At 47.9% G+C, this 27,155-nt stretch overlaps 1 protein-coding gene across 2 annotated transcripts in view; it reads right to left on the bottom strand.

Annotated features, from left to right (window-relative positions):
• Window positions 1-26,917, bottom strand: part of caln1 (calneuron 1) — a 54,107-nt gene extending 27,190 nt beyond the window's left edge. The window contains exons 1-4 of one of the 2 annotated variants that reach the window (XM_086216790.1): window positions 26,598-26,917; window positions 18,092-18,213; window positions 7,197-7,340; window positions 2,103-2,215 (exon numbers count right to left, since the gene is read on the bottom strand). In XM_086216790.1, coding sequence (XP_086072916.1) covers window positions 2,103-2,215; window positions 7,197-7,340; window positions 18,092-18,213; window positions 26,598-26,779 — 561 coding nt within the window. In that variant the 5' untranslated portion in view covers window positions 26,780-26,917. Of the gene's footprint in view, window positions 1-2,102; window positions 2,216-7,196; window positions 7,341-18,091; window positions 18,214-18,826; window positions 18,857-26,597 lie in introns of those variants that run through there. The other variant, XM_086216791.1, reaches the window with a different exon arrangement.
• Between the last annotated feature and the right edge of the window lie 238 nt (window positions 26,918-27,155).

The raw sequence follows: 27,155 nt of genomic DNA, 5'->3' as shown, positions 1-27,155 counted from the left end.
CTGCATCTGTTCCACCTTACCAGAGCCTGAAAAGGTTAAAACTTCACTTAAGGGCTGAGATTCATGCAGGATGACTGCACACGTAATTAATATGTAGAAAGAGGCTGAGTCATGCACCACAGTCCATTTACAAACTAAACCAAGCACAAAACTACAATACCTCAGGCTGCTAATCATGCGTGAGGCGTGTGGAGAAACCATCATGATAAATCAAGGTTTGACAGACAATTTATTCGCTGTGAATATGCTCCACACCTCGGATGTGTGATCCCTGCCTCTGGGCACCAGTTCAACAGGTTTGTAAGTGGAGAAGGAACAGACGCGGCCAACCCACAAGCCGCCTGCCGTTTGAGGGAGGAGAAAAATCCTTCTCAGTCCAGCTAATCTCCTGTAAAAGCCAAGGTCACAGCAGCAGGGTCCGGGAGAGCCCTGGCCCCACCTGCTCTCCACCGCCCGGCGAGACCCGCGTCCTCGCCGTGTTCCCGTCCAGGAGAAAGCGCTGGGGTCAATCCAATGATTGCATCAGGAAGACAGGCTTGCCAAGCGTTACTATCAGAGCCAAATGTCCCGTTCTTTCCTTCACACCTGCTAGATTTGTCGTCATTCCTCTCTCTGACTTTCTATTGTCTGAACATTCATCACTCTGTCCCTCTCACTCTGAGTTGGCCTGTTTCTATGCTCCACTGATATTTTCTCTGGAGTGTTTCATATCCACTCAAAAGGTCCTTCACCTGGGTCCAGAACTTTGGATCCAGTGACTTCCCTGATCCATCTTTGGATCCTACCGATCCATCTGAGACCGCAGAGGCCCAACAAGTTGCCGCCACAGAAGAATTCTGACGCCGTGCGGCGTATCTCTGAACACTGTGGTTTGCTTCTTTACTTTGCTGAAGTCAAACACGTACGAGGCCGCGTATCAGCGTCCACCTCTGAAATGGTTCAGCTGGAGAGGTTGGTCTCCAGTGACTGGCTGGGAAAATGGAGAATTGATCAGAGTGGAAGTGATTTCAGACTGAAGATGAGCGCAACGACTCGTCAATTTTCTCCGATGTCAAGTTGAAACCTCCCAGGTTGAAACCTGAGGGGATTGGGCTTCCTCTCATGTCATTTGCAGATGTATTTATAGGCGGTACAAAGACGTACAGGAGTCACTCTGGGCTTCCAACGTGTTGTACAAATACTTCACTTCAAACACAAGCACGAATGGTGTCTTTCCACTACTTGAAGTTCCCTAAAATTTGAGCTCCATGTCTACAAGTTTGAGGAAAAACTGTTAAGTGGAGAGAACTTTGAGCTGCTTACCTTTACCTTTTTAAAGTGATACTTCAGAATAAAAGGTTTTTGTTTTTGTTTTTGTTTTTTTGCCTCTCAAGAACTCATAAAACACATAAAACACTTCCAAGACATTTTTCCCTCCCGCACCACTTCTTTGTGACTCCAGGTTGCAGGAAGAGCCGGCCAGGTAGCTTGGGGCAAACGGAGACAGCTGAAAGTCTGGGCATCACACCAGAGGAATCCCAACAAAGAGCAATGCTGTCTGCTGCACATCTGTATCAGCTGTTAAACCTCCTCAAATATCATGAAAAAACAACCGCGAGGATGTTGACATGAGCTGCTAGCACTGCTAACGTGGATGCCAGCTCTGTCAGACATGGAGAGAGCAGACCTTTCAACAGGGGGCTGCAACCATCCATCCATCCATTCTACCATTCAGATTCAGGAGGAGACTGACGTGTAGACGAGTAGTTCAGGTGTCCCCCCCCCCCCCGAGGTACACGTGCCCCAGTTTGGGGATCACGGACCATGTGGACCGTACACCGCTGCACAGTATGGCAGCCGAGCCGACAGTTGTTGAGCTATTCCAGCTTGGATCAAAGCGGCCGGCCCTTCGTGGCGCTCTGAGCAGTCGCGCCACCAGTAGAGATGAAAGACACTGAAGCCTTGAGAGTAAATGATGTCTGTGAGAAACTCAGCCAAAGTGCAAAAACACCCCGAGGCTCAGGAACAAAAAGGATTATGTTTCTCTACTCTTCTTCAGAGTAATTATCATTCAACCATTTGGAGCTCAGAGAACAAACACTTAAAGGAGGCAGAAGTTTTACCTGCCAGAAGATGGTGTCTATGGTGCTGCCCAGGAAGCCCTCCCGCGTCTCAGACGACAGCAGCTTGGGTCCGAGAATCGTCATGAACTCCTCGAAGTCGACCTGCCCGTCACCTGACACGACCAAAGAAGAAGACAGATGGATTACGTGGTAGTCGATGCTGTGTGAACTCTTCCTTTCACGTTTCCCTTTGGTCTTAAATCACCATCCAACACTCTCGGACACTCACGACTCGCAGAGCAGCAGACGCGGAGGTGAAGGTCTAGACCTGCGTCTGTATCAATGTGGAACAGAGAACAGAGAAGTTCTGAGCGTGGGATCCACAGTTGGTATTAGTTCTTGGTTACAGTCGCTCCCGTCTTGTGTTGTAGGATAAAAAAACCCCCAAAAACATCCTGTCCAGTCTTGAATCTGACAACCAACGACTTCTCACAGTTAAGGGATGGTGAGCGAATGATGAGCGAGAACCTCCGCGCACAGGAGCGCCAGGTTGAGGGCGAAGCAGGACGCAGAAGTGAGCCTGACACTCGCAATTAAAGCCGTCTGTGTTTCTGTGCGTTGGGATTAAAGGGAAACGTGGCTGCTTGTTTGTGTCTTTGTTGTTTTAATGAGGGCAAGAACCCTTCAGTTCTCCCGGTTCTCAACGTCCTTTACAACCGTGGCGAGGCAGCGAGCTCCGACAGGCTCTCTAATCCTGGATGCAATGTAAGACTGGCAACCGCCAGCTCCTGCTGCGCTCACTGATTCAAACAGGACTGATCCACACGCCCGCTGATAGTTGTCAAAACTTCTGACAGAACGCGGCGCCAAAGCCTTCGGACAATAACAAATCAATGAATGACAACACTTGCATCACTTCTCTCTTTTGCTCTCTGAGCGAAAGTTTTTATAAGCCTAGTGGGGCTTCTTTGTCTCCCCCGAGGTCTCTCTCGACTGCTGTTTATTATCTCCGTAGTCTAACAATGAAAGCTCCTGCTGCACAGAAGAGACGGAGGGGTTTATAGAAAATAATATGACCAAGAAAAAAAATTCAGCTTAATTACTTTTGTCCTCAGTATGCAAGCATCTTCAGAATGACTCAAAAGCATGGCCGATAACGTGAAGCGGGGACACGCGTTACCCTCCTCTGTTCTTCCTGTTGTCTCGTGTTCCTCATGCTCTAGTTGTAAACCAATTTCCTCTCCTCCTCCTGTGTCTGCAGATGAAAGCGGGACCTTGTCCGAGGAAAGTCACCCATGCAGGAATGTCCAATTTGTTCCCCTTCTGCTCCTGTTCCGACTGCAGCAGCCGTCCTGCAGGTTGGTGGCCACTAACTGGACCTGAATCCATGCATACTGAGTGTAAATGCAGGGCGGTGGGCCAGATCAGGCAGGGCCGGGACCCTGGGGTGTCAGGACGGAGGGATGATGGTGGAGATGAAGGACTCAGGATCAGGGAAAGAGCAGACACATTGTTTCAAGCTAATTTTGGGCTTCACAGGGTTGAAAGAAGAATTACAGTGTTTAAAAAAAGTCTTCTTGACAAAGTCAAAGCAATTTGTTTCATCCATTGGACTTTTTTTTTTTTACTTTTGTTACTGATAAAACAAGGCAGCAATCAGGCTGAGAGCGCAATCAGCAGACGTGCTGGGGAACAAGAACACAAGATCAATTTAAGCATTTGACACTATGAATTGGCTCAGATTCCATCGATTATACGCGTTAATTATTTTGTTATCTTGAAACAAAAAAAGGCTTGTGAAGGTAATGGCTTCATTTATCTCATCCCCAGGAAGCGACAGACCGTTCTCTCTCTCAGGTAACAGGATAAATAAGCCGGCCATAACAAGAACCCCGACTGATCGGGGGATGGGACCTGTGGTGGCGTGGAGGGGAGGTCGTCCTAAACCTTGGACGAACGTAGACATTCAGGAAGTGGGAGAAGAATTACGCCCCCCCCCCCCATTGAAAACCTACATGGTTGTACCTGAAGAAGCTTTTTTCTTTTTTTTTTAAATGATTGCAGGATCCCACAAAGATGCTTCCTGCTCCACTGATGCTTGTCGCTATTTTGGCTATCAAGGTTTCATCTAGTGCCGCATCTCAGGAAAGGTCATCTCTCAACGGTTTTCCAAATGGAGCCCATCTACAAGCAGATCCAGACTTCCTGGTGGGCGGCCGTCTGCCTCGACCAGCTGGGTTAAGACAGACAGAGAAACGTAGAGCTGCGGCCGGGGGAAGCATCCAGCAACGGTCCTGGTTTGTGGAGACTGGGATGAAGTACTTGACATGATCAGTAGTACTTTGACGCTTCCTCCTCTGGATATCAGCTGCTGCCTGCAAACAGCGGACCCGGAGCTGCGACTGCGATAGTCAACATTTTATCAAACATTTCCTGTATTCTCTCTGCTCTTTCATTTCAGTATACTTGTATAATTAAAGTACCGCCGACAAAAGTACTTTTAAAATCAGAACTCACTAATGACAGCGGTTGAGCCTGACGTCACCAGACCAAATCACACCTGCCAGAGCGAACAAAAGCCGAGGTGGCAGATCTGTGCGGCTCCCAGATTTCTGGCAGTATCTTCATCTGGTATCAGCACTTTAGCAGACGATGCGCTATTCAGTGAGTGTAAACCAGCAAAAGAAAACCAAATGATTTCCTCAGCACAGATGAAGACGTAAACAAACCCTGCAGTAGGAGGTTTGGAGAGGTGACGAAGCAGTTCATATAGGGACTGAGGGACGGCGCCATCTGACACGGGCTCTGAAAATGTGAAGGAGAGGCGTTTGCAGTTGGATGCAGGCTCGTCACCCACCTGACTTCAGGAGCAAGCTGCTGCTTCCTCCACTCTCTAGTCTCTCCCAGCCAGTTTTCTCAAGTTCACCACAAAGTCACAGAGTCACCTTCTGTGCGTCGGCCTTCTAATGAGCCGGTTGCTTTGACCTCCAGCGTTGGATCATCAACCGAGTAGCCCGTTCCAGCAGGAAGGCGCAATTAATTATTAAATCAAGCTTCAGATCCATTTGCTAGAAGCCAAACAATTTCGGTTAAAGAAAACTTTAGAACGCGCCTGCGTTTGGAGCAGCCGAACTGAAGGGTTGGGGTTGGTTTTTAGCTCTCAGGCTTTGTGCTGGATTACTGAGCTTGCAGCTGAAGCCGTGGTTATACCAGATGATGGCGGCAGAGTTTGAGAGCCGACATTTTTGGAGAGTTTTGCTGTCGGTAGCCCTCAGTCTCTATTAGCTTCAAGCTACTGCAGGTACACGTGGCTGGCTCTTTCTGCACTCTGGAGTGTCAAAGAAGTGATGCAGGAGGGAAAACGTCTTTGTGAGCTCCCATCTGAAGGGACGAGCAGCAGAGATTTGATAGAGATGTGCAGGAATACATCAGTTGGGAAGTTGGGATGGTTTTCAAAAACGAATCCACGGGAAGGAAGAAGCAGCTGTGGTGTTCGGTGGAGTATTAAGTCATTAATCTCTGGCTAACTAGAACGCCGTAGAGGGAGGGAGCCGTCCCTGATGGAGGGGACGACATCCTCCAGCTCCACCTCTGTTTTTTTTGTTGCTCTGTAGCCGTCAGCCACCCTCGGGGGAAAAATACCTGGCTGTCGGTCGCAAAATGATGAACATCTGCATCGCGCTGCCACGGAGCCAAGACTCTGACGCCGGTTCCTCCTGGAGGGTCCTGAGTAGCTTCGCACATAAAAGACTCGCGGAGACAAAAGCTGCCGTGACCTTGGCTGGCACCAGAAGTAGCCGCCTCAGAAGTGCTTCCTCAAGTCGCAGCTGATGATGCAACAGGACCAGGCCCTGAGGCATAAAAGCAGCGACGCTCTCCTGAGATTCTGCAGCCGATGAATCAGGAGAGGCAGAAAGGCAGTCAGACTTCCTCGACTTTAATATTCAGCCTTGAACAGTGTTTCTCTCTCTGTGAAAAGGAAAAGCACTTTTCAACGGCTGTGACAGCAACGTGGACATCTTGAATATTTTCCCAGCAATCAAACATTTGTGTCCCTCCCTTGTATAAAAGCTTCAGAGTCAAGGCTTCATACAAAGTCAATCACATTGAATAACTTTGCCTGAAACCTGGCGACTGGAGAAGGAAAAGAATGTGTGTTTTTATTCTAATTCATTTCTGTGACGAGCTGCTGGGAAGGACAAGTCCCAATACTTCCACCAATGAGACGTCGTCAAGTAACGAAGCAGTGAAAAGCCAGTTCACATGAAACAAGCTCTTTATGGAGAGGAGGTTTAACGGCTTCCTCTCACTGGAAGCAGAAGCCTGCTGGAACCTTGGAGCGTCTTAGCATGAAAAAATAATCACCCATAAATTTGATCTCAACTAATTTATCATACAACAAAATAGCTTTCGCTGTACTTGTGTAATCAGTTGTAGTAGTACCTCACTGTGGGTGTGGTATTAGTGGAGTATTAGCTCGGTTCCACCTCTGAGTCTCGGCAGGAGCAGCTATCGCGGTTCTGATCGATGTTGCGGTGCTTCTCCCTTCAGACCAGCTGCTGGCGCGGATGCACAAACCTCCCATGTTTCATGTGTGAACGCGTTTAACGAGGAGGCGACGTGTGGATGAGGCTGAAACACACGACGCACTCAAGCATGCATGAATAATCTTTCATGCGGGACGCGGAGCAACGCGTGTGAGCCTTTTGGGGTGAGAATAACATTAAAAAAACTAAATATTCATCAGGATTCCCTGTAAAGAAGCCAGCTGGTGACGCTGCAGTCCTCTTGATATTCAAATTATTACGACATTATTAAAAAGTTGTTCATGCCTGCAACAAGAAGCAAATCACAAGTACCACAAATAAGAGAACACAACACGAAACACAGGGGCAGGGTTACAGACAGCGCAGGGACCAAGAGGGGATCCCGACGGCGAATCAAAAATGTTGGACAGGAAAACACGACAAGGCTTCGACCTTTGACCATCAAAACGCTTTCAGTTCATCCTCGACCATCCCGGAACGTTTGAACCCGATTTGTAAATATCAGGTTCAACGAAACATGAGACATACGGGATGCGGGCAACCTCCCATGACCACGCATCTCGGATCTTTAGTAGTTTTCCTGGTCCTGAATGTGTGTGTGTCTCACCATCCATGTCTAGTCTCTGCATGATGATGGCCAGCTCCACCTCACTGGGCATGTACCCCAGAGACCTCATGGCCATACCCAGCTCCTGCTTGGAAATGAACCCGTTTCCATCCCGATCCAGCACCTTAAACGCCTCCCGGATCTCTGCCAACACAAACAGGAAATAGAACCGTCATCTTCCAACAGTAACTTCACTTCCTGCTGCAGACCTTAATTCATGCTGAGTTACAGCTGTGTGTGTAAGAGTCAGTGTGTGTGTGTGTGTGTGTGTTGCTCTGCCAGAATCTAAAAGGTCTCAGCACTGTGCTTCAATGTTTCCTCTCTCATGGCTTTGAATTCATCTTAAATACAATGAAGACGGTTGGCATTTCACCCCTCGTTCTCCGTCATACAACCCCCCCCGCGTGCCCCCCCCACCCCCCAGCTTTGAGATGAACTGAAACGCAATTGGTCTTGCATCAGTGCCTCAAGTTAACAAGATCAATTCCACCCATCGATTCCTTTTCTTCACCTGCCGCCTCAGCTGCTGTCACCTCTGCTCATTTCCTCACCTTCCTCACCGTCAGTATTTTCCTTCGCTCTCTCTGAATTTCAACAGAAATGTTTTGGGGGTTTTGGGCCTTTTTTCTTCGCCCTTCAAAATAGTGAGGATGTTCCTTACTGGTTTTGGCGAGGGATTTGGGAAAGGGATTCTTCAGAATAAACGGTCGACCTCTTCTTCAAACATTGGAACCCAAGAACAAAAATAAAAGCATTCAATTAAAGATTAAAGCCACACTCAGGAGAGACTCTTCGAAGGACTCAAGCCAGAGAGCAGAGCCGGCGTGACGTCGCAGTTCATTCCGCAGTTTGGGGAGTTGAAGGTGGATCTGAGTATGAGGAGTTAAAGTAATCGAGACCAACTGTAATAGATTACTGATTAAGTGATTTCAAATGAGCGAAAATGTTTTACTTGCTTTTTGTTGAGATTTGTAGTCGTGGCATCTTGCCAGAGAATTTGTGTTTGTCTCATAATTAATCTCTTAAATTCGTCAAAGGTTCTTTTCTTGTTTTATTTTAATCTGCTGATGCTTTAGATGCTTTAGTTTCTACATGAAACGCTCAGATGACGTCCTACAAAAGTGAAGCTGCTGCGTCCAGCAGGCCGAACGTTCAATGCATAAAAAAACAAAACTTAGTAAAGGAAAGATGTTTAGGGTTGAAATACACAAAGATTTAAAAAAAAAAAAAGAAGAAGCACTTCAGACGTCCCACAGTCTCACTCCTGGCTCACTATTATACACAAATTATAGTTACTGATTACATATAAACAGAAAGTATGGAAAGAGCGTGCGAGCAGCGTGGGGGGGGGGGGGGGGGCGCCAGAGAGAAGCTGTCTTCCTGGAAAGGGGAGGAGGTAAAAAACCGCCGAGACTGAGGACTCTTGCTTTTAACAGGAAGTAAATCCGTGCGCCCAATCAGCGTTCTTCCATTTGAGGGGGGAGGAAAAATAGGAGCGATGGAAAAATGTTTCCTTTCCAGGTAAGAACCGTTCCACACCTGTTTCCTGAAGCCCCACCCACTGATCCTGTCAGGTGAGGTGATCGACTGCGTCTGAGGTTTGAATTACGCCCAATCATTTGATTCTGTTTGTAGTTGCCGCTTCAATCCCTCAACCCAACTCTGACATGTACACACACCTGCACGTCCACGCGCCGGCACGTCCACACACCTGCACGTACACGCGCCGGCACGTCCACACACCTGCACGTACACGCGCCGGCACGTCCACACACCGGCACGTCCACACACCTGCACGTACACGCGCAGGCACGTACACGCACCGGCACGTCCACACACCTGCACGTACACACACCGGCACGTACACACACCTGCACGTACACGCGCCGGCACGTCCACGCGCCTGCACGTACACGCACCGGCACGTCCACACACCTGCACGTACACACACCTGCACGTACACACACCTGCACGTACACACACCTGCACGTACACGCACCGGCACGTCCACACACCTGCACGTACACACACCGGCACGTACACACACCTGCACGTACACGCGCCGGCACGTCCACACACCTGCACGTACACACACCGGCACGTACACACACCGGCACGTACACACACCAGCATGTACACACACCTGCACGTACACGCATGTAAACATGCCAGTCAAACACACGCTGGCACGTACACTCATGTAAACACGCCAATCAAACACACGCCGGCACGTACACACGCCAGTCAAACACACACAGGTATGTACACACGCCAGTCAAACACACACAGGTACAGTACGTACATATGCCAGTCAAACACACACAGGCACACACACACAGGCATGTTCAAACACCGGCATGTACACACACAGGCATGTACAAACACCAGCATGTACACACACCGGTATGTACAAACACTGGCACATACACACACACACTGGCATGTACACACACCAGCACACTCCTGGTCAAATTCACTCTGTCAGGGTTATTAGCGTGACCCGAGCGTCACGTTGGCATGTCAAAGACAAAGTGGTACATTTAGAGGGAAAACTCATGAGGGCGCTGTGAGTGTGTGTTGTGACGGTAACATTACCGCCTCACGCAAGCATCATTTCAAAGGTGGTGATTGGTTCTCGAAATGTGTGGAGAAGTAATTGTGTTCTAATGGAGTAAAACTACATCAGGGGGCCGCACATTGCTCCCGCCTCCTCGTCTGGAAGGAGACAAGCGGCTGTGTGAGTTACGGTTGATAAAAACTGAGGCAGGAATGGGATCTTAACCTCATTTGGTTTCATTGCTGAGTAACAGGCAGGAGAGGGTTGATGGCAAGAAAGGAGAAAGAGTGACGGGCATCTGGTCTTTTTAAATAGAGGTGGAATGTCACTTCTCTGGAGAACGCCGTGACTGCACGACACGCATGAGCACACTGTGGAGCCCTGAATAATTCCAGGCTGCACGCTGGACGAGAGGTTTTAACTCAGTCCTGCCTGAGCCGCAAAAAATCTATTTGTACATGCTCGTTATTTCAGAAACAATCAGCTGCTGAGTGATACTTCTGATACTTACGGCATCTTTACATCTGATTTTTTTGGACCGACTAAAAGGAACAACAATAAAACCTAACAAGTCCTTCTTCCTGACAGAAGTGCTTGATGATGCTGACACTCCAGCAAGTGTCACGTTTTTGTTTCGTCCTGTTGTGTCAGTTCTTGCAACAACAACAAAAAAGAAACAGAGAACAGCTTCCTCAGGAAGTAAGCTAACAAAAACAAAACAAAGCAGCACCAGAACAGGAGGCGGAGCTAAGAAAGAAACAAGCTCGCTAGTGCTAACAGCCGGTTCACACCAGGTCCAGATGCATCCACACCTCAGCTCCATCATGGCCGGAAATTTATGGCTGCACCTTCCCTAATTCATAACAATGAAGCAGCGCAACGCCAGATGTGCACCAGGCCAAACAGCTGCACGCTTCTACAGTGTCATTGTCATTTGAGCGCCCAGAGGAGCACGTTGTCATTTGCAAAGACAAACAAGACCCAAAGTAACACACAGAACTGACGGCATCGCTACGCTCAGGTGGCGGACCTGGTGTCCTCAGGCCCTGAGGTAGGAGAGGACACGCCAGATATTTCAGGTGAAAGAGAGTGCCTTCACACTAATGCTAATGCTAGCGTGCTACCACATGCTTAGCAGTCTGAAACACAAAGTTCAGCTGTGGCTGATAATGATGTCATCAGTTTTGTGGTTGTTTGGTCGCTCGGTGTGGTTCAGGAAGACGTCGAGATGTTTGACCTCAAAAGAACAAACATGCACCTCGTCGTGGTGCCAGGAAGTGTACATCACATTCTGTGTGGTTCCATCTTCATCCTTCTACCCCATGAAAACACGCTGAGAGCAGCCGAACCATGAAATTGCCAAACTAAATATCACGAGTGAGAAACGGGTCCATCAATCAGCTCATTATCCGCCGCTGCTGCTGCTCCACACCTCCGCCAGCAAATAGAGCGTGAATTATGAATCGTCTGATGAAGGTGAGAACGCTGTTTTGACTCTGATAATTAGCTCCAGTAAATAATGAGAGGTCATGTTGTTCCACCTGCAACAGCGTGTAACTGCTGATCCACGACAAACAGAGTGTCAGGACCGTTGGCGTCCGTGTAGAACCTTGTTTTAGGGAGAACGTTCTCCGGATGAGAGATCGGACGCATGTTTCCTGTTGGAACAAAATAAATCAGAGTCCGACCGTATTCATCGACATTTCCACTTCATGCAGCTTCTGTCCATTTGTTGCTGTGATGCGAACTCTCGAGACAATCACAGCGGCTCCAAAGACTTTGATCTTTTTCTGCGCAAATGATCCTCCGTGCCACCACGGAGGTCAGCGATGTATTGTCAGTGCGTCCGTGATGTCGGTCGGATGTTTACTTGTGTTATGTAATCTGCAGGGGCGTCGCAGGCCTGTTGCTGCTCTGATGGATTACAATAATCTCAGTGAACTAATTCTTAAATACATCAAGTGGGGGGGGGGGTGTACTGAATAATTCAACACTTTTGTGAATTTAGTGAAATAAATAAAACCCAGCAAAACGTTCGATAAAATAAAGACTTTGATTTGGCTTTTTTTAACCTATCAGCATCCCCTCAGGTGCTCCGTGTAGCCGATGGAACCCTCTGGGCGGTACCACAGGCGAGGGGTGCTTCACTTGCAGTTTGGCGCTAACGTGAATACGCGCTGAACCAAGGAGTTAGGGTTAGTTTAGGGTTAGGGTTAGGTTATGTTAGGTTAGGTTAGGGTTAGGTTAGGTTAGGGTTAGGTTAGGTTAGGGTTAGTTTAGGGTTAGGGTTAGGTTATGTTAGGGTTAGTTTAGGGTTAGGGTTAGTTTAGGGTTAGGTTAGGTTAGGGTTAGTTTAGGGTTAGGGTTAGGTTAGGTTAGGTTAGGGTTAGTTTAAGGTTAGGGTTAGGTTAGGTTAGGGTTTCGGAGAGATGGTGCTGCCGTTTGCCTAAACAGATGTGGCTGGTGCTTCCTGCACTCTGGAGTCAAAGAAAAATGCAGGAGGGAAACACATCTGTGAGGTCAAGACGCCTTCTGGCATTGTTATTATTTTCATATTTCCCTGCACGTGTTTGTCTCCTAACATCAGAATTCACGAGGACTTCAGCCGCTGCGGCGTTGACCGTGGCGATAACAGGGTCAGCGCCTTAAGGACCCACCGGCGCTGCGGCCCGGTCGGCTCCTCACCTGCGTCAGCTGTCCCGCAGGTGGTGGACATCCCTCAGCGACTTGCTCAGTTTGGACTCGGCGAGTTTCCATCACCAGGCAGCAAAACAGCAGAGTGGGAGCAGCTGCTTGTGTGCTGAAGGAAGCGGCGCCGCAGCCCAGCAGACGCAGACCTCTGGCTCTGCCGACCAGGAAGCTTTTCTTCAACCGCTCCCACCAAAGCCAACACCTGCTGACACGCTAGCTGTGTGCTGCACTCTGAACGTGTCGGCTCTACTCTGGATCTGTGACTCAGTACAAGTATTGTTGTAGTAATGCAGAATATCCCAGAGGAATGTGAACAACATGCTGATGAAACCAATGGAATACTACATTTAGGGAGATGGGATGATTCCCGTTTGGGATCAGGACTGCAGAGACTTCTTTTTGATGTTTGGGAAGTAAACTGGTGAATGGACTCTGGTGACACCACGTTCATGTTCTGTATCCAAAGCTTCGTGAGTGATTCCCTCTCTGATGTTCGCTCTTTCATCATGAGAGTTTTCTTTATTCTGCTGTCTCCTTAATGCCAAAGCAGCTGCATCTCAGTGGATCTTTGTTTTCCCTCCAGCGGCTGTTTGTGATACTCCTCCTAAATTCTATACGCTGATATTTTTCTGGGCATTTCCATTGCTTTGATGATGGCTTTGCTGATTCTTTTGCCCACATTAAAGACGATCTTTCATACACCTGTCAGGAACGTCCTGGGCTGCACGGGAGTGTCTGCACGGACTCAGACAAGCCGGTATTAATCCCCGGGAGGAAGCTGCAGCGTCCATCAGCTACCAAGTCAGAAGAAATAAGATGAAAAAGATAAAATAGAATAGAGAATTAAAAAAAATGAATATACAGTACAGTCTTAAGTGCATCAAGATAAAAAAAAAGCCTATTGTCAATTATGCATAATAGCCTGGTGAGCTCAAAAGCTGAGCTGTGCAGCTACGCCTGGTTCTCCCCACTGGAGCCTCCAGAACCAGCGTGAGAGGGTGCAGGACTCGCCTTCACACTCAAACTCCTTCAGCCAATCAGTGTCGCGCACACGTGACACCGCCACAAGCCAAACAAACCCCTAACAAGTCTTCAGTGTCAGAAACTCTCTCGAGCGTCTTCCTGTTCTTGTTTAGTTGCTGTCATTGAGTCGACTCCTGCTCCAACTGCACTTCCAGCTGTTTTTAATCGCTCGCTGCTTCCAAGGACGCCACATTCTGCACCTCTGTTTTGCCAGAGAAGAACAAGGACCAAGAAAGGTTCTAATTTCTTAACAGGCGTGGTTCCACAGCAGCTACAGGGCTCCTACCATGCTAGCATAATCACACAGTAGCGACAGCGAGGATAAACACCGGAGCATCAGCTTTGAGGAGGGAATGAAGGAGGTTGTTGCAAATGAAGACAAATCAACCAGCCAGCATGTGGTTCTGGAGCTCGTCTCAGTTCTGGAGCCACACCGGCATGTTCACACGTATCGATTCAAATCCCTGAGATTTAAGATTTAAGAGCCTGCAGCACGAGCATCCATGTTGTCCTGAGCCTCTGACACGACACAAAAACACTTCTCCTGTAAGCACTTGAACGTTGCGCCGTGTAAATGATGATGTTTTATGCCCAGAGCCTGAATAACATCAATACGTGGTTCGATGATTTGTACTTTAGCCAAGTTCTTCTGTGACGACCGGTCCATCTGTGACCTGGAACGTCAGCGTAGCGACAGCCGTTACAGCCAGTAATCAACCACGCCACCACCTCGTGACGTTGTGAGTCTGGTTTTCTTCCTGCTGCTCAAAAATCAGGGCAGAAGTCTCACGCATGCTGAGTTTGATGTCGTGAGACGTTACTGTGCTGTGTTGCTGGTACCAGGCACCCCAGCCCAACCCGTGATGCACACACTCTTGTTCTAACTAAGCAAAGCAGCATCCATCCTTGTTGATTCAGGGACTTTGTGTGTCCACAAGGAAAAACGGTCTTAATTGATTTCTGGGGTCGTTATGTAACCTGACGTGACACAAGCAGCAGCAGGAGGCATCTCTCTCTTCCACGCCACCATCTTCACCGCTCACCCTCTCAGTCGGCCCAGTCGTTCCTCCAGATGACACAAGGATACGTCCATCTTTTCTTCTGCAAACATTTACCTTCACATAGAAACAAGGGCGGCACATCTTTATTACAGAGCTGCCGGCACCGAGGCATTTACCGCCTCCACGTGTGACTGACAGCGTTATCACCTCCCAAGGCTGAGGAGCAGTCCCGTCTTTATACATTCAGACTTGCAACAGCAGCATTTCATGAGGAATGAGACGTTCGCCAAACGCAGCGGCTGACTGATGCCACACCACCAGCCATGTGACAGCCCGGCCCGCTACGCCGTCTGCTTCATAATGGACCTGGACAAATACAGTGATGTGCCTTTTCTAACGCGGCGAAGCAGAAGTGTTGAATTTGCCGAATGTGGAAGTTTAGAGTTCCGCTAGAGAGAACAGGAAGATGCAGGAATCAAGGTGATAATCGATGAGGGAAATATCCCATTTATGGAACTGTCGCTCGTCCAGAGGAAGTTCCACCACGAGTCGCTACATGCGTTTAAGTGGACTGGCTTCCAAGTTTGCGATCACTGTTGATGCGAGGGAGATATCTGGGACACCAGGAGCCCGACGGCCATATAAATCCCTGTTAGGTAGAACCAGGTGTAAGTAGCGTGTAAGAGTGTTTTCACAGCTGAATGTAAAGAGAAATGTTCCCCATTACAAACCCCAGATGAGGAGGGAGGCGGCGGCGGAGAACCTGGAGGTTTACTCAGGATTCAACTTCACACGCTGGTATTTGTTTACAGCAGTTGGAGTAAAGCCTGGTTTATACTTCTGTTTCAAATATGTACTCAGTAGCACCAATGGAAGTCAGTCTAACACACACACACACACACACACACACACACACACACACACACACGGTGAAATGCGAAACCATCACATATATCTCTGCTCCCCAATGATTTACTGTGCTTCTTATCATGCATGTGGGTGTTTCTGATATTTCATTCTTGTACACTGCAGTATGGGACCTTACATTTCTATCTAAGTGTGTCCGTCTGTCTGTCTATGGCTACCTCGTTTCCCCCGGCTCACGTTTAGTAGGTCCATTGCTTTAACAAATACCCAGAAACAATATTTCCAGGATTCAACCTCAGCATCCCACGCACAGCATGTCTGCAGTGAACGCACGGCAACCACAGCGGCGCGTACTATTTTATAATTAGAACAGTATTCAGCCTTTGTGCTGATGTGTAGAACGTCCTGACACATGATTGACAGCAAACCAGCAGCATGGACGGCGCAGCCACTTACCCAACCCAGCAAGTTAACATCAGCTGTTGGCATCACGCCTGGCTCTCCAGGTTGGGCCTGAGCCCGGTTCAAACTGAACCCGCTACACCACATACATGTCACGTACATCTAGAACCCTACTCTTTGAATAGAATGCAGACCCAACAGTCCCCACGAGCCAACACATCTGCAACGGCGGAACCTTTTAACAGGCAGGAACGGATGGAAGAGGAAGAGACGGAGACAAGAGATGGATAAAAAAGAAAGAGAGGGACAGAGTCAATGACATCAGAGCAAAAAAAACCCCAATATAGTTTGAAATGCTAATAGGAATGCTAAGAGTGCTAATGTACTAGACCTTATCCTGGACATCGTCTCAGCAGTGGTGCAGGACGTCTGTGATTGCACTCCACTCACTCACTAACTAGAATGACCAACTCTTGCCCCCCCCCCCCCCCGCTTCCTTCCATCTACTGACCTTGTAGCTGCAGCCCCCTGTGATAGCACCCCTCAGCTAACATGCAGCATTTAGTTCATATTGATCAAATAATTACGGCACCGACAGGCTCCAGTTTGTCACTTTCACAGCGTTGGGTTGAACTCGCGAGGACCCTCTTTCTACACGCCATTTTTTATCCACCGAACAATATCAACTCACAGAAAGAGGAATGAGAAATTAGAGCGCCGCAAATACGTGGGTGCATTTTCATACCGGAGTGTGACAGAGTATCTGGCTATTATCGTTCTCTGTGCAGCCAATTTTGCAGGTGGCAGCTTAATGTTGCTCCAGTGGATTAATATTTTGGAGGTTAGTTTGTTGTTGGCTGTCACTGCTGACTCCTGCACTGTTATTGATCAGGTTTGTGTTCCGCGGGCCGGGGCGATTACTCTCAGACACAAACCACGCATCGTAAACAGCCTCAGCTACAGTACAGACGTGAAGTCGGAGAAGGAAGGGAGCAGAGCGTGAGTGCCTCCTGGAAGATAAGCTACCCACAACATAAAGCATCACGCCGCTGCGCTGGCTCTGATGAGGGTTTTTAGCACTTTGGAAACACATCTGTCTATAAAACTGACTGATGCGAGTTGGAGCTGCATCAAGAAACTCAAATACTGCAACTATTAACTAACTGGGAACTTTATCTGAAAAATAAGCTCCAAGTGGCTTTGAGTGTTTAAAATGAGTGTTTAGGATTAAAGTCCCTTTTCTCTCGTGTCTGATTCTCCTTATAATCACATGCCTCAAATCAATGAAAATCATCACCGTCTCTGCAGCTTTTTTATTACTATATTGTACTTTGGGTAACTTCTCCCCTTAGTTTCAATTCTACAGCCTCCAGCTGGCATGAAGCATAACTAAACACAAAGCTGCAGAGAGTTTGGAGTCATTTGTATGCAGCGCCACGTTCCAGGTGCCAGTATTTTAGTCTCACTTTGATGTTCTTTTTTGCACACTGTAAAGTTGTCCTGACTGTAACCTTCTGAAGATAAATTAACTGAAAATTGCTGCAAAATAGACTCGCGTTGGCCTTTAAAACCACACACACACATCATTTTATCCTTTCAGAAAAAAAGTGGTTTTATTGACTAAAATATTTTTGATTAAATGCATTTTGAAAGAAATTCATAAAAGCATAAATGCTTGAGGGTTCAAAGTTGGCTGGTACAGACTTGGTAACGCCACAATCATGAATCCTGCGGCCCTGCAGATTCAGACGGTCCGATGATTCCGAACAAAAGAAGATATGTGGTATAAGTTGGTTTCACAACATTTGAAACTGAACATACAGGCCCGCTACGCTCTGATAAACTCTGCTGAGGTTCGTGTCACTCGCCAAGTACTCAAACTGCAACACCAGGAAAAGACCAGCATCAAAATCTACCCACAGCTATTTGTTTTACAGGAAGTATCACTTCAAAAGTACATGTGGCTTCACCGGCCTTCTGATGTCAAACAACTGAGAATGTAGGAGAGAATGGCTGATTCTTCCCTCAGCGGCTCGGTTATGCGAATCAATGAAATGTCCAGCATAAACAACTTTATTTATTTATCAGGTATGTTTGCTTTAATAAAGCTTTTCTTTTTTTCTTTTTTTTTACAGCTGCAGAGACTCGTGTGCAGCTGTGCACTGACCATCTGAATACTCAAGAACATTTTCCACACTGCAGCACAGTGCTGAGAGCGAGGCCTGTGCTCGTTTGTGTGATGATGATGATGATGATGATGATGATGCTGCTGATGATGATGGCAATTGCATTGAAATGACTTTAAATGGGAATTCATCATGAGGCAGGCCGGCAGCTGGGCGCCGTTTACTCACCATCGAGCTCCTCCACCGAGATGCTGGCCAGCACATCGCTGTCACTGTCCGACAGCGAGCGACTCAGGTAGTTTCCCTTGTAGAGCAAGCCTGCCGTCACATGGTGGAACGGCATCTTCTCCCTGAGGCAGCGCGCGCACACGCACACACACACACACACACACACACACACACACACACACAGAAACGTTTGGATGGTAGGGAGGCAGTATCAAGGCCTAAGCTCCGATAAGCAACATTCTTAAGGAGATACACGTGTTGTCCTTCGCCAGGCTTTAGACTTGACCTGCGAGTGCCAAGCGCTGATCTGCCGTTTCTGATGTTGGTAAAAGTGAAACAAATTAGCATCCAAAGAGCACAGCGTACAATAAAACCTAAATGAGGCAGAATGTGTTAAATAAATGGAAAGTCACACAGTGACGGAGGCTCAAATAACTGGAAGTGAATGTGTGAGTGCGTGAGAACACGCGCGCGCCCTACGAGCAAATGTAAGAGATAAATAATTCAGTAAATTGAAGCTCGAGGGCTCAGAGGAAAAGTAAGCACATTGCAGAGAGTTTGGAAAAGTGCCCCCCCCCCCCCCCCCCCGCCGCTGCCGCCCTTGTAATTAGATTTCGTCTCCGCCAGATGGTTCATAGACAGAAACGCCATCACACCTGGTGATTCAAAGGGAGGTCACATGTTCAAGGAAAGAAAAGGCGCACATGCATCGTGATCTGATTCGCACGACCACACCTGGAGGTGCCGACATCACCATCGTCACTCTGGGTTCTAACTGCAAATACCCCAAAGCACGACTATCAGAAGCCCCAAATAGAGGATTAATAGACGGGACTGACGCCATCGAGTGGTTGGGAAAGGAGGAAGTCCCATGATGTCGTAAAAGAGAAGAAATATCCGTATAAGGAGGTGGAGGGAGTAATGGATGGACTCCTGTTCGAGGCTGCTGAGCGGAGGAAGCTCTGCTGATGGTTGCTTCTGTTTGGATGAGCTCGATTTCCTGCCCCCAGCGGTGAGTGTTCATTTGCCGAGTTCGTTTTCACCCCAAACCGTCGTCTTTTTGCCAAACCGAAACTTTTTTTTTTGTTCCTAAACCAAAAGCGTGTCGTACCACAGGGACGAAACAAAAAACAACGGGTGGTCTCAGGTAAACGACAGGCTCGCTGGGTTTAAGGGTCGACGTCTCTGGCCAAGCAGAACAGTTCCTACAGAAAAAGGAACTTTTCCAAAGTATTTTTCAAAAAGAAGTGGAGGAACAAAGCTGGCTGTGAACCTGCTGCAGCCTCCCAGAGGAAAGCAAATCATTGAGTGCCTTGTTGACACCTGATTGATGATTTGCTGCCATCTCAGACTCCAGCGGGATTTGGTCTGGAGGACAGAGATCCCGCCACAGAGAGGGGAACGCGCCGACTGCACCAGGCGTAAACGTGGTTATTTTCTGGATAACATATGATATTTTACCGGGGTGTGAGCGGGTTCACGGGGTTCTCATTCAGAGTCAAGAAATCGCCCCAATTATGCAAGCTTTGGTTTCGCAGACGCTGTCGGATGCTTTAAAACGAGACTCTTTTGGAAAGCCAGAGGACAAGTTAGACGTGTATAAATTCTTGGGGTTTTAGGAAGCAACCGCAGGGGTGACTGAGGTCTTTTGGCTGTTCTCCTCCAACGCAGCTGAGTGTTACGCTGCCTGAGTGACTCAGGCTGTTCTCATGCAATCGTAATGCCCTGATATTCATATATTATCCGCGTTACCATTAGCCAGCAGGGACATGACGGGATTTTTATTAATTCATACGTACGTGAACTAAAAACACCGTCTTTCCTGAAGCAAGTAAGTTTTGAGCTTAAACTTAATTTTCGGCTTTGGACCAGATGATGAAGCTGCACGTGTACATAAAACTGTTCAATTTCAAACTTGGTGTTTCTCATTTCCAGCAGCCGTGTGAGAGAATTCTCCGTTAGAATAATCGAACCATCCGAATACGTCCAAGTAGTTTCAGTGGCCAGGCGCCCGTTTCCTCACAGATTGGAAACTTGTTCGCGGCATCCATCTTGTTTGTCAGTTAAATGGGCGTTGGTACGGAGACGTCTGCGGCAGAGAGCCGTCCTCACACCTCACGTCAGCATCGCTCACTTCCTGATTCATCAATTATTTATCTGTGTTAAAATAAACATAACAATCCTCCTCCTGGTGGCTTTTATTGCGGCGACGAGTCGACTTATTGATTACAGCTGTTTGATGCAGGTGAATGAATGTCCTCCCTCTTTTCCATCAACTTTCGGCTGAGCTCTCGGCGCTGATCGATTGGCCGCGTGTGGAAACCTTGGAACGACTTTGAGGTGTTTTTAAAAAGAAAGAAGAGATGGAGTGAGGGACACAATCAAGACAGCAGCTTTACAGCAACAAAAGTCAGCTGTGAGAGTGTACAATGTGCAGTGTGTGTGTGTGTGTGTGTTTGCAGCTTCCATTGGGAGTTATTTCACGTTCCTGACACCTGCTGCCCGCCATAACTCACTAATCTGCTTATCTTGCTAAGAGCTGAGAGAAACCAGCAGTGAGAGAAGTCCAAACAACGAGGACCAGGATGTTGTTGCCTACAGGAACCTCAGCAGTCAGAAACATCTCAGTAATACTTGAGTACTTCTCAGAGGTGAGTACTAATTCATCCGTCTCCTAACTAAAGGGACTTTTACATGTAAAAGTCACTGCTGAATTCATTCGTCACATTTAAAATGGAGGAGCTGAACTTTTCTTCACTGAATCCCCCTTCAAGAAGTTTATTTAAGTTTAAAAAAAAATGTGGCTCAATATTAAAAATCTGCCCAAAGCGCTGGATAATCTCAAGAGCCGTTAATCTGATCGAGGTCAAACTTGGCGTGTGGACTGCTGGTGCCTCTGAAACGACGCTAGATCGGGGTCACGTGACCTCACATCAACGTCATAAATCTGTCTCATGTTTTCACCGCGGTGAACTGACAACTGTTTTACACACCCTTGTTTTTGTTCTTTTAATTTTTGTTTCTTTTGCATTTTGGCTTGAATATGATTTGGATTTAGGACTGAAAGATCTGTGGATGGTGGCTGATGCTGCACTTGCAGGATGTAACAACAATCATCACTCACACCGAAAGGATGACACGCGTCCTGCCTTCAGTACAAAGCCACACTGTGACTTCAATAACATTTCAGTAAACTGTTTAGTCTTACCTGAACATCGTCATCTCCGTTTTGATGTACGATCGATTCCCCGCAACAATAATCAACGCAGCTCCGCATGGAGTCACAGTCGCCACGATGATGTGTGAGGACGATCTGTTCTTGTTCTTGCTACACAGTGAGGACCAAAAGTTTTCAACCGCAGAGTGGGGACGTCTGGGTCGGTCCTCACAAATTCAAAGGTGTGTCTGAAGGTCAAAACTTGATTTGAAAGCCAGGTTAGAATTAGGGTTAAGTTAAGGGTCAGGTATTTAGTCGTGATGGTTCAAGTTAGATTACGGGGCGCGGAAACGCACATGAAGGTCCTCACAAAGACATACAAGGGTGTGTGTGTATGCGCTCGCTCACATATTTTCATTTCTTTGGTGACTGTGGTGTGATGGCAATATTACACTCTTATTTTAATGTCACTGTAGCAACAATAAATCACACCCTGGAGCTCAATAATGCCTCATTAAATTAATCAAGTTCTCACCGGAAGAGTAAAAAAACCATCGGAACCCTCGAGATGCACAGAAACAGAGAGGGGTTATTTTCTTTTGTCATCAAATCACACAATTGCCAGAGTGCTACCGTGCATAAAGGAGGCGAGGCTTGTGGTTCTAATAATCCGATCGACCGGCTGACAGAGAATGAGCCGTGGAAGCGCCTGGGAGATCTCGTCACCGGATGGTTCTTTCGTATTCCGGTGAGCCTGCCGCTCCCGCTAATCCTGCATCACCAACCCTTTGATGATACATGAGTGCCTTTGTCGCCTCGCTATTACAACTGATGATTTTCTTCACCGCCGATTAATCTGTCACCTAAATTTCATCCGTATAGATAAAAGAAATCTCCCTGGCCGTGATGATGTATGCAGAGAGCGCGCGCCGCCTGACCTGCAGACTCTGTCAGTCGGTTGCTTCTAGAATAATAAAGACAATACAATCATGAGTAAAACCTCACATAAAAATGAAATGAAAGCAGATGATAGAAGCTGCCTGGTTTTTATAGGCTACTAACTCAAACTTTATATCAGTGAGGCTTTTATCTGCATTGACTTTCAGCGAGCGAGCGTGTGGAGAGTCCAAGTCCCGCTCAAGGACATGTTGATCTGATGGGACACGTGGCGTGCCGGCGGCGGAGGCTTTTAATCACAAGGACGACCTGTTGCTCTGCTGTCTCTTCTGCTCGACCGTGTTTCTACGGAAGCAGATCTGAGAGACGCTGCGTTAGCGTCGCTGAGAAAATATGGCAGCTAATAAAAAGGTCACGCTTGTACACAAGCTGGTACAGAATCGTTCGTGGTCGCGACTGTGTGGGCCTGAAGCACACGGGTGTGTGTGAGCTGCACTGAGCTGCTACACGGGTTCAGCGGCTTCCTTTATTTCCTCTGTTAAGGAGGTTTTGGGGATTTTTTTCCCCTCAGAGGACTGAGTTCTAGAGCAGAGGATGCAGCGTCACGCACAGATTACTGCTGAGATATTTTTTGATTTATAAATAACGTTTGATTGACGGACCGAAGGAGCGTCTGAGACGTTGGTCCCTTCACTGAAAACTTGACTTTTCCGCTATGATTTTAACAGAAACTGATGAGTGAAGTGGAACAAGTCAAATAACTGGATTTGAAAAATTGGCCAAAATATACCATCTTAAAATGTTTGGTTAGAAAAAAAAACATGCAGTGTTATTTTGATGTTGAGTGAAACGGGTCACATGACCAGTTTAGCTACAAGGGCAAGGTTCTTTTACAGGGACATTTTTACACATCTTTTGTTACACACAGCTGTTTCAGTCGGCCAAACGAGTAGTGACAGCAGCGACCGTCGCCACGGTAACGCTGCACATCACAGCACCTGCTCTGTTATCACCTCTGTCACCTGCGCTGCAGGGACCGATGGCTTACAAATGACCTGTTATCGTCATTTCCAAACATACCAAAACTTAAAGTCAGTAATTATTGTTTTAAAAGTGTTTAATGTAAAAGGAAAAAAAAAAAATTCTGCCGTGAAGTGCAGCGCCCTCTGCTGGTGAGCTGCCATTTTATTGGAACTCAGTAAAAACAACCAACCATTCCAGTTATCCTCAAATGGTGACTCCTCATTACTCTCAGATCGGGTCATCTCACTACTGTCCAGTCAATAAATGCAAGAACCAAAATATAACCTTTTAAAAGAAAAGGTTTGTTGACTCATGTTTTTCTTTACAAGCGCAGCCGCATCAACATTTGTTCCAGGTGGGTTTGACAGTGTTGTTGAGTTCAGGTCAGCAGAGCTGAACCCAATTACAGCAGAGACATAAATAAAACCACCTCCGCTCAACTTGTAGGAATGCCTTCCAGGGAGAACGCCGCTCGCACTGGCACTTCAAGGAGAAAACAGCAGGCAAAACCCAGAATACAGCCTGCGGTCAGCAGGCCGGGGCTGTGGGGATGACATATTTATCCAAGTGACCATAAATAACCAGGTAGAGATTGAATTTTGGGTTCTCGTTAGACAAATAAAGTCAGTGGCAAGCAAAGGTTTTGCAGGAACTCAAATGTTTTTGAGATAGGGCGGCACGGTGGAGCAATACTGTGGCCCCCCAGCAAGAAGGTTGTGGGTGGAGCCCCGGCTGCAGCACGGGGTCTTTCTGTGTGAGTCTCCATGTTCTCCCTGTTCCTGCTGGGTTCTCTCTGGTACTCCAGCTTCCTCCACAGTCCAAAGACATCAAGAGGGACCAGGTTAATCCAGACTCTAAATTGACCGTAGGCGTGGCTGGGAGAGCCAATGGTTGTCTGTCTCTATGTGTTGGCCCTGCCATGGACTGGTGACCTGTCCAGGGGGAAGGCTGCTGGGATAGGCTCCACCCCCACCACCCTCAACAGGATAAGTGATGGTTGACAGGAAGTGGTTTCTGGACCTTTTTTCCACTCTTTCGATTTATCATTGTGGCGCTACAGTTTCCACACATTGAGTTACCCAGAAGCAGAAACATACACTGTAGTGTTTCCAGGCTCACACACACACACACACACACACACAAGTGGTGTGTTCAAGGACAGCGGTGGAAGGGAAGGCCACCATCATCAGCGACGCCTCTGCTCGCATGTTGCTCTACAACGTTTGGGGGGTTTGACAGTGTGAAAGTAAACTGGACCAAATGATAAAATGTTTATTTGTTGCAACTTCATATGATTGTGAAGAAAAATTTCCATGACTTTCCAAGATATTCCGGTATTGTTCATTTAACTGTCAACATTTTTTTTTCCCAGCCCTAAAAACCCCCACTGATTTGACATTTACACAATCGCCGCTTGAAAAGAAAATACTGAGAAATGCAATGCAGTTTTCAATCAATTGTCCAAAAAAGACACCAAGATCCTCCATCTGTCTTAAATCTGAAGTGTACCTACATGTCAGTCTGAACGTGGAGGGCCAACAGTCCTCTCATCAACCAGAACCAGACCAGAGAACCCAACCGGGTCTCTGTTCCGGGTCTCGGCTCGCGAGCAGAAGCGAGCTGACAAGGAGAGCGGCGCTTTATTCAGAGCTTTCTGCATGACGAGGAGGCCAGATGGCAAAGTCTCACATCAGACCCGGCAGCACTGAGGGGGACACCAGCAGAACACGGAGTACCAGCCGAGGGGGGGCGGGGGGGGGGGGGGAACGACTCATGGAAACACACAATGAAAACATTTGATATTACATTGTTGTTGCTCCTGTGTTACTACCAGCTATGTGTCCATGGATTTAAAATACCGCACCAACTACCATGGAACTTGCAGGACAGATGGCGCGTGAGAAGAGACACGCTTCAGTCCTGGAACGACGTCCAGACGTAAATGACAGGTTCTTTTTTCACGTCACTGAAGATTGTGCTGTTATTGCTCCTGTCTACGTTCGTCCCTCAGCAGGACTTCCATGAGTTCTGGTGGAGCAGAGGCCGAGGGAGAGCCTGGTCTCCTGGGGGGGCGCGGATCTATTTCACTTAAAATGCTAATAATTGCAATGTGGAATCACAATACTTGGTTCAATCACATACAATTACCTAAGTATTTGATAGTATCGTCCTTTTAATCCTGTAATCCACGCACACTTTGATCCGAGCTCAATACCAACTCATTAAAACCCCTCAGCGTGGACAAACACGGACGGATTTGCGCGGATGCTTGAGCTGGTCGCACTCGCTCGCCAGGAGGAGGAGGAGGAAGACTTGGCTGAAACTGGGCGATGCGTTCGAGGGTTTTTGAAAGCAAATTCAAACAGTTTTGCTGTTGCCGTGTTTATAATGTTGAGCTGAAGCCGGTATTTTGCTCAGTCATTCAGGGAAGAAATCTCTTCACGGCGAATAATCGAGGGGCGAAGAAGCCTCGTGGGCGGAGCATGCGTTAAGAAAGCTGCAGGAGCGGATGCAGTCTCTATGAAGCCCCTTGTGATGCGTTCAGGGGAATCAGCGTTCGGACCGCTGCACGGGCCAGCGCTCATGAAAACGACATGTCACAGTTTGAGCAATCAGACATAGAAATACAGCATCAGCACAAACACAGAGGCGGCGAGTTTTTCATCATGTGACCATTTCAACCCCAAGCGGACCGTCAGCATCCACGCTTCACAAAATGTGAATTCCGATTGGTTTTGATTTAGGTGATGAAAAAAAAAACATCTTCACAGTTTGAGGGGAACCTGCGGCGAGACGACTAAGTCGGGTTACCTGCCCCCCCCCCCATCAGGGTCTAACGAAGACGCCGTTCCATGACATCCATCGCATCATCAGCAGAGACTAACCAGGAAGGTGTGCAAGGGGAAGTTACATCCGATCTCTCTCTCTCACTTGGTTTCTAACTTCACCTCCATTACGGAGGTTTCAGCTAAATACAAACACCTGCTGTGACATCACAGGCGGAGGTGTGACCACGATTCCATAAACAGCGGCGCTGCCCAGACCAAGAACCTTTAAACTTCACATCAAGTCAGAAGAAGTAAATCTGGCTCCAGTTATACTGACATCAGCCCATTTTTTTCAAGTGAACACGTTAAAGCAGAAACGGGAAACGCCAAAATCGTTTCAAGACAGAGATCGGCTTCATCTCAGATGCTCTGTCACTCCCTCAGGTGTGTGAAACACCACCGAGTTATCCAGCTGTGAACGCCAAGCAAACGAGTCCCCGCCACACGGATGACAGGGACCTTTCTGAGAATCAGTGCCAGAACCTGAGGCGCTTCAAGAGGCGGCCAAGAGGGTGAAAGACAAATGGGCGCGATGCTCCCAAACTGAGGCAGGAGCGTCCCACAGAAGTGGCAGCCGCGTCCTGCAGCAGCAGAATCTTACCCACACTCCTGGGCAGGATACTGCAGCACCACAGGCTCCCTCACAGGACTCTCCATCACGTCCAGTGTCCCGTCCCTCAGGTATGGGTTCCCCGGCAAGTCTCCATTCACCTCTGTTCCCAGCGGCAGTGAGCCGGTGGGCTCTGCCGTCTGAGCATCGGGCTCTGCGACCTCCTCCTCCATTAGACTTTTAGATGCAGTGATGCGTCCAGCAGCAGCAGACCGCCTGTCCCCAAACCACCGAGCCCCAGAGCAGCAGCATCGGTTCCCACAACCCCGTGAATATTTGAGCAGCTAGAGCAGCAGGTACGACGGCTCCTCACTCCCTCTCTCCCCCTCTCAGCCTCCCCCTACTCTCCCCCTCACCATTCAGAGCAAACATTCCTCCACATGTGGAAGCGCTCATTAGCGAGTCCCAATGACAGTCAGCGCTGCCGGCAGCGGTGTTCACAAAACACTCAGAGAGGGAGAGAACAGAAGAGAGAGAGATTAAATAAAGCATGAGACAAGACAGGAAGAGACAAGGCTGACGCACAAGGTGAAGGAACAATGCGTGTAT

This window comes from Aulostomus chinensis, chromosome 10 (assembly GCF_037954235.1).
Source record: "Aulostomus chinensis isolate RoL2024-O1b breed Wild chromosome 10, RoL_Achi_v1.0, whole genome shotgun sequence".
In the NCBI taxonomy this organism is placed as follows: domain Eukaryota; kingdom Metazoa; phylum Chordata; class Actinopteri; order Syngnathiformes; family Aulostomidae; genus Aulostomus; species Aulostomus chinensis.
The sequence above is the reverse complement of the archived record's forward strand: the minus strand, read 5'-3'. Positions and strand labels throughout refer to the sequence as shown.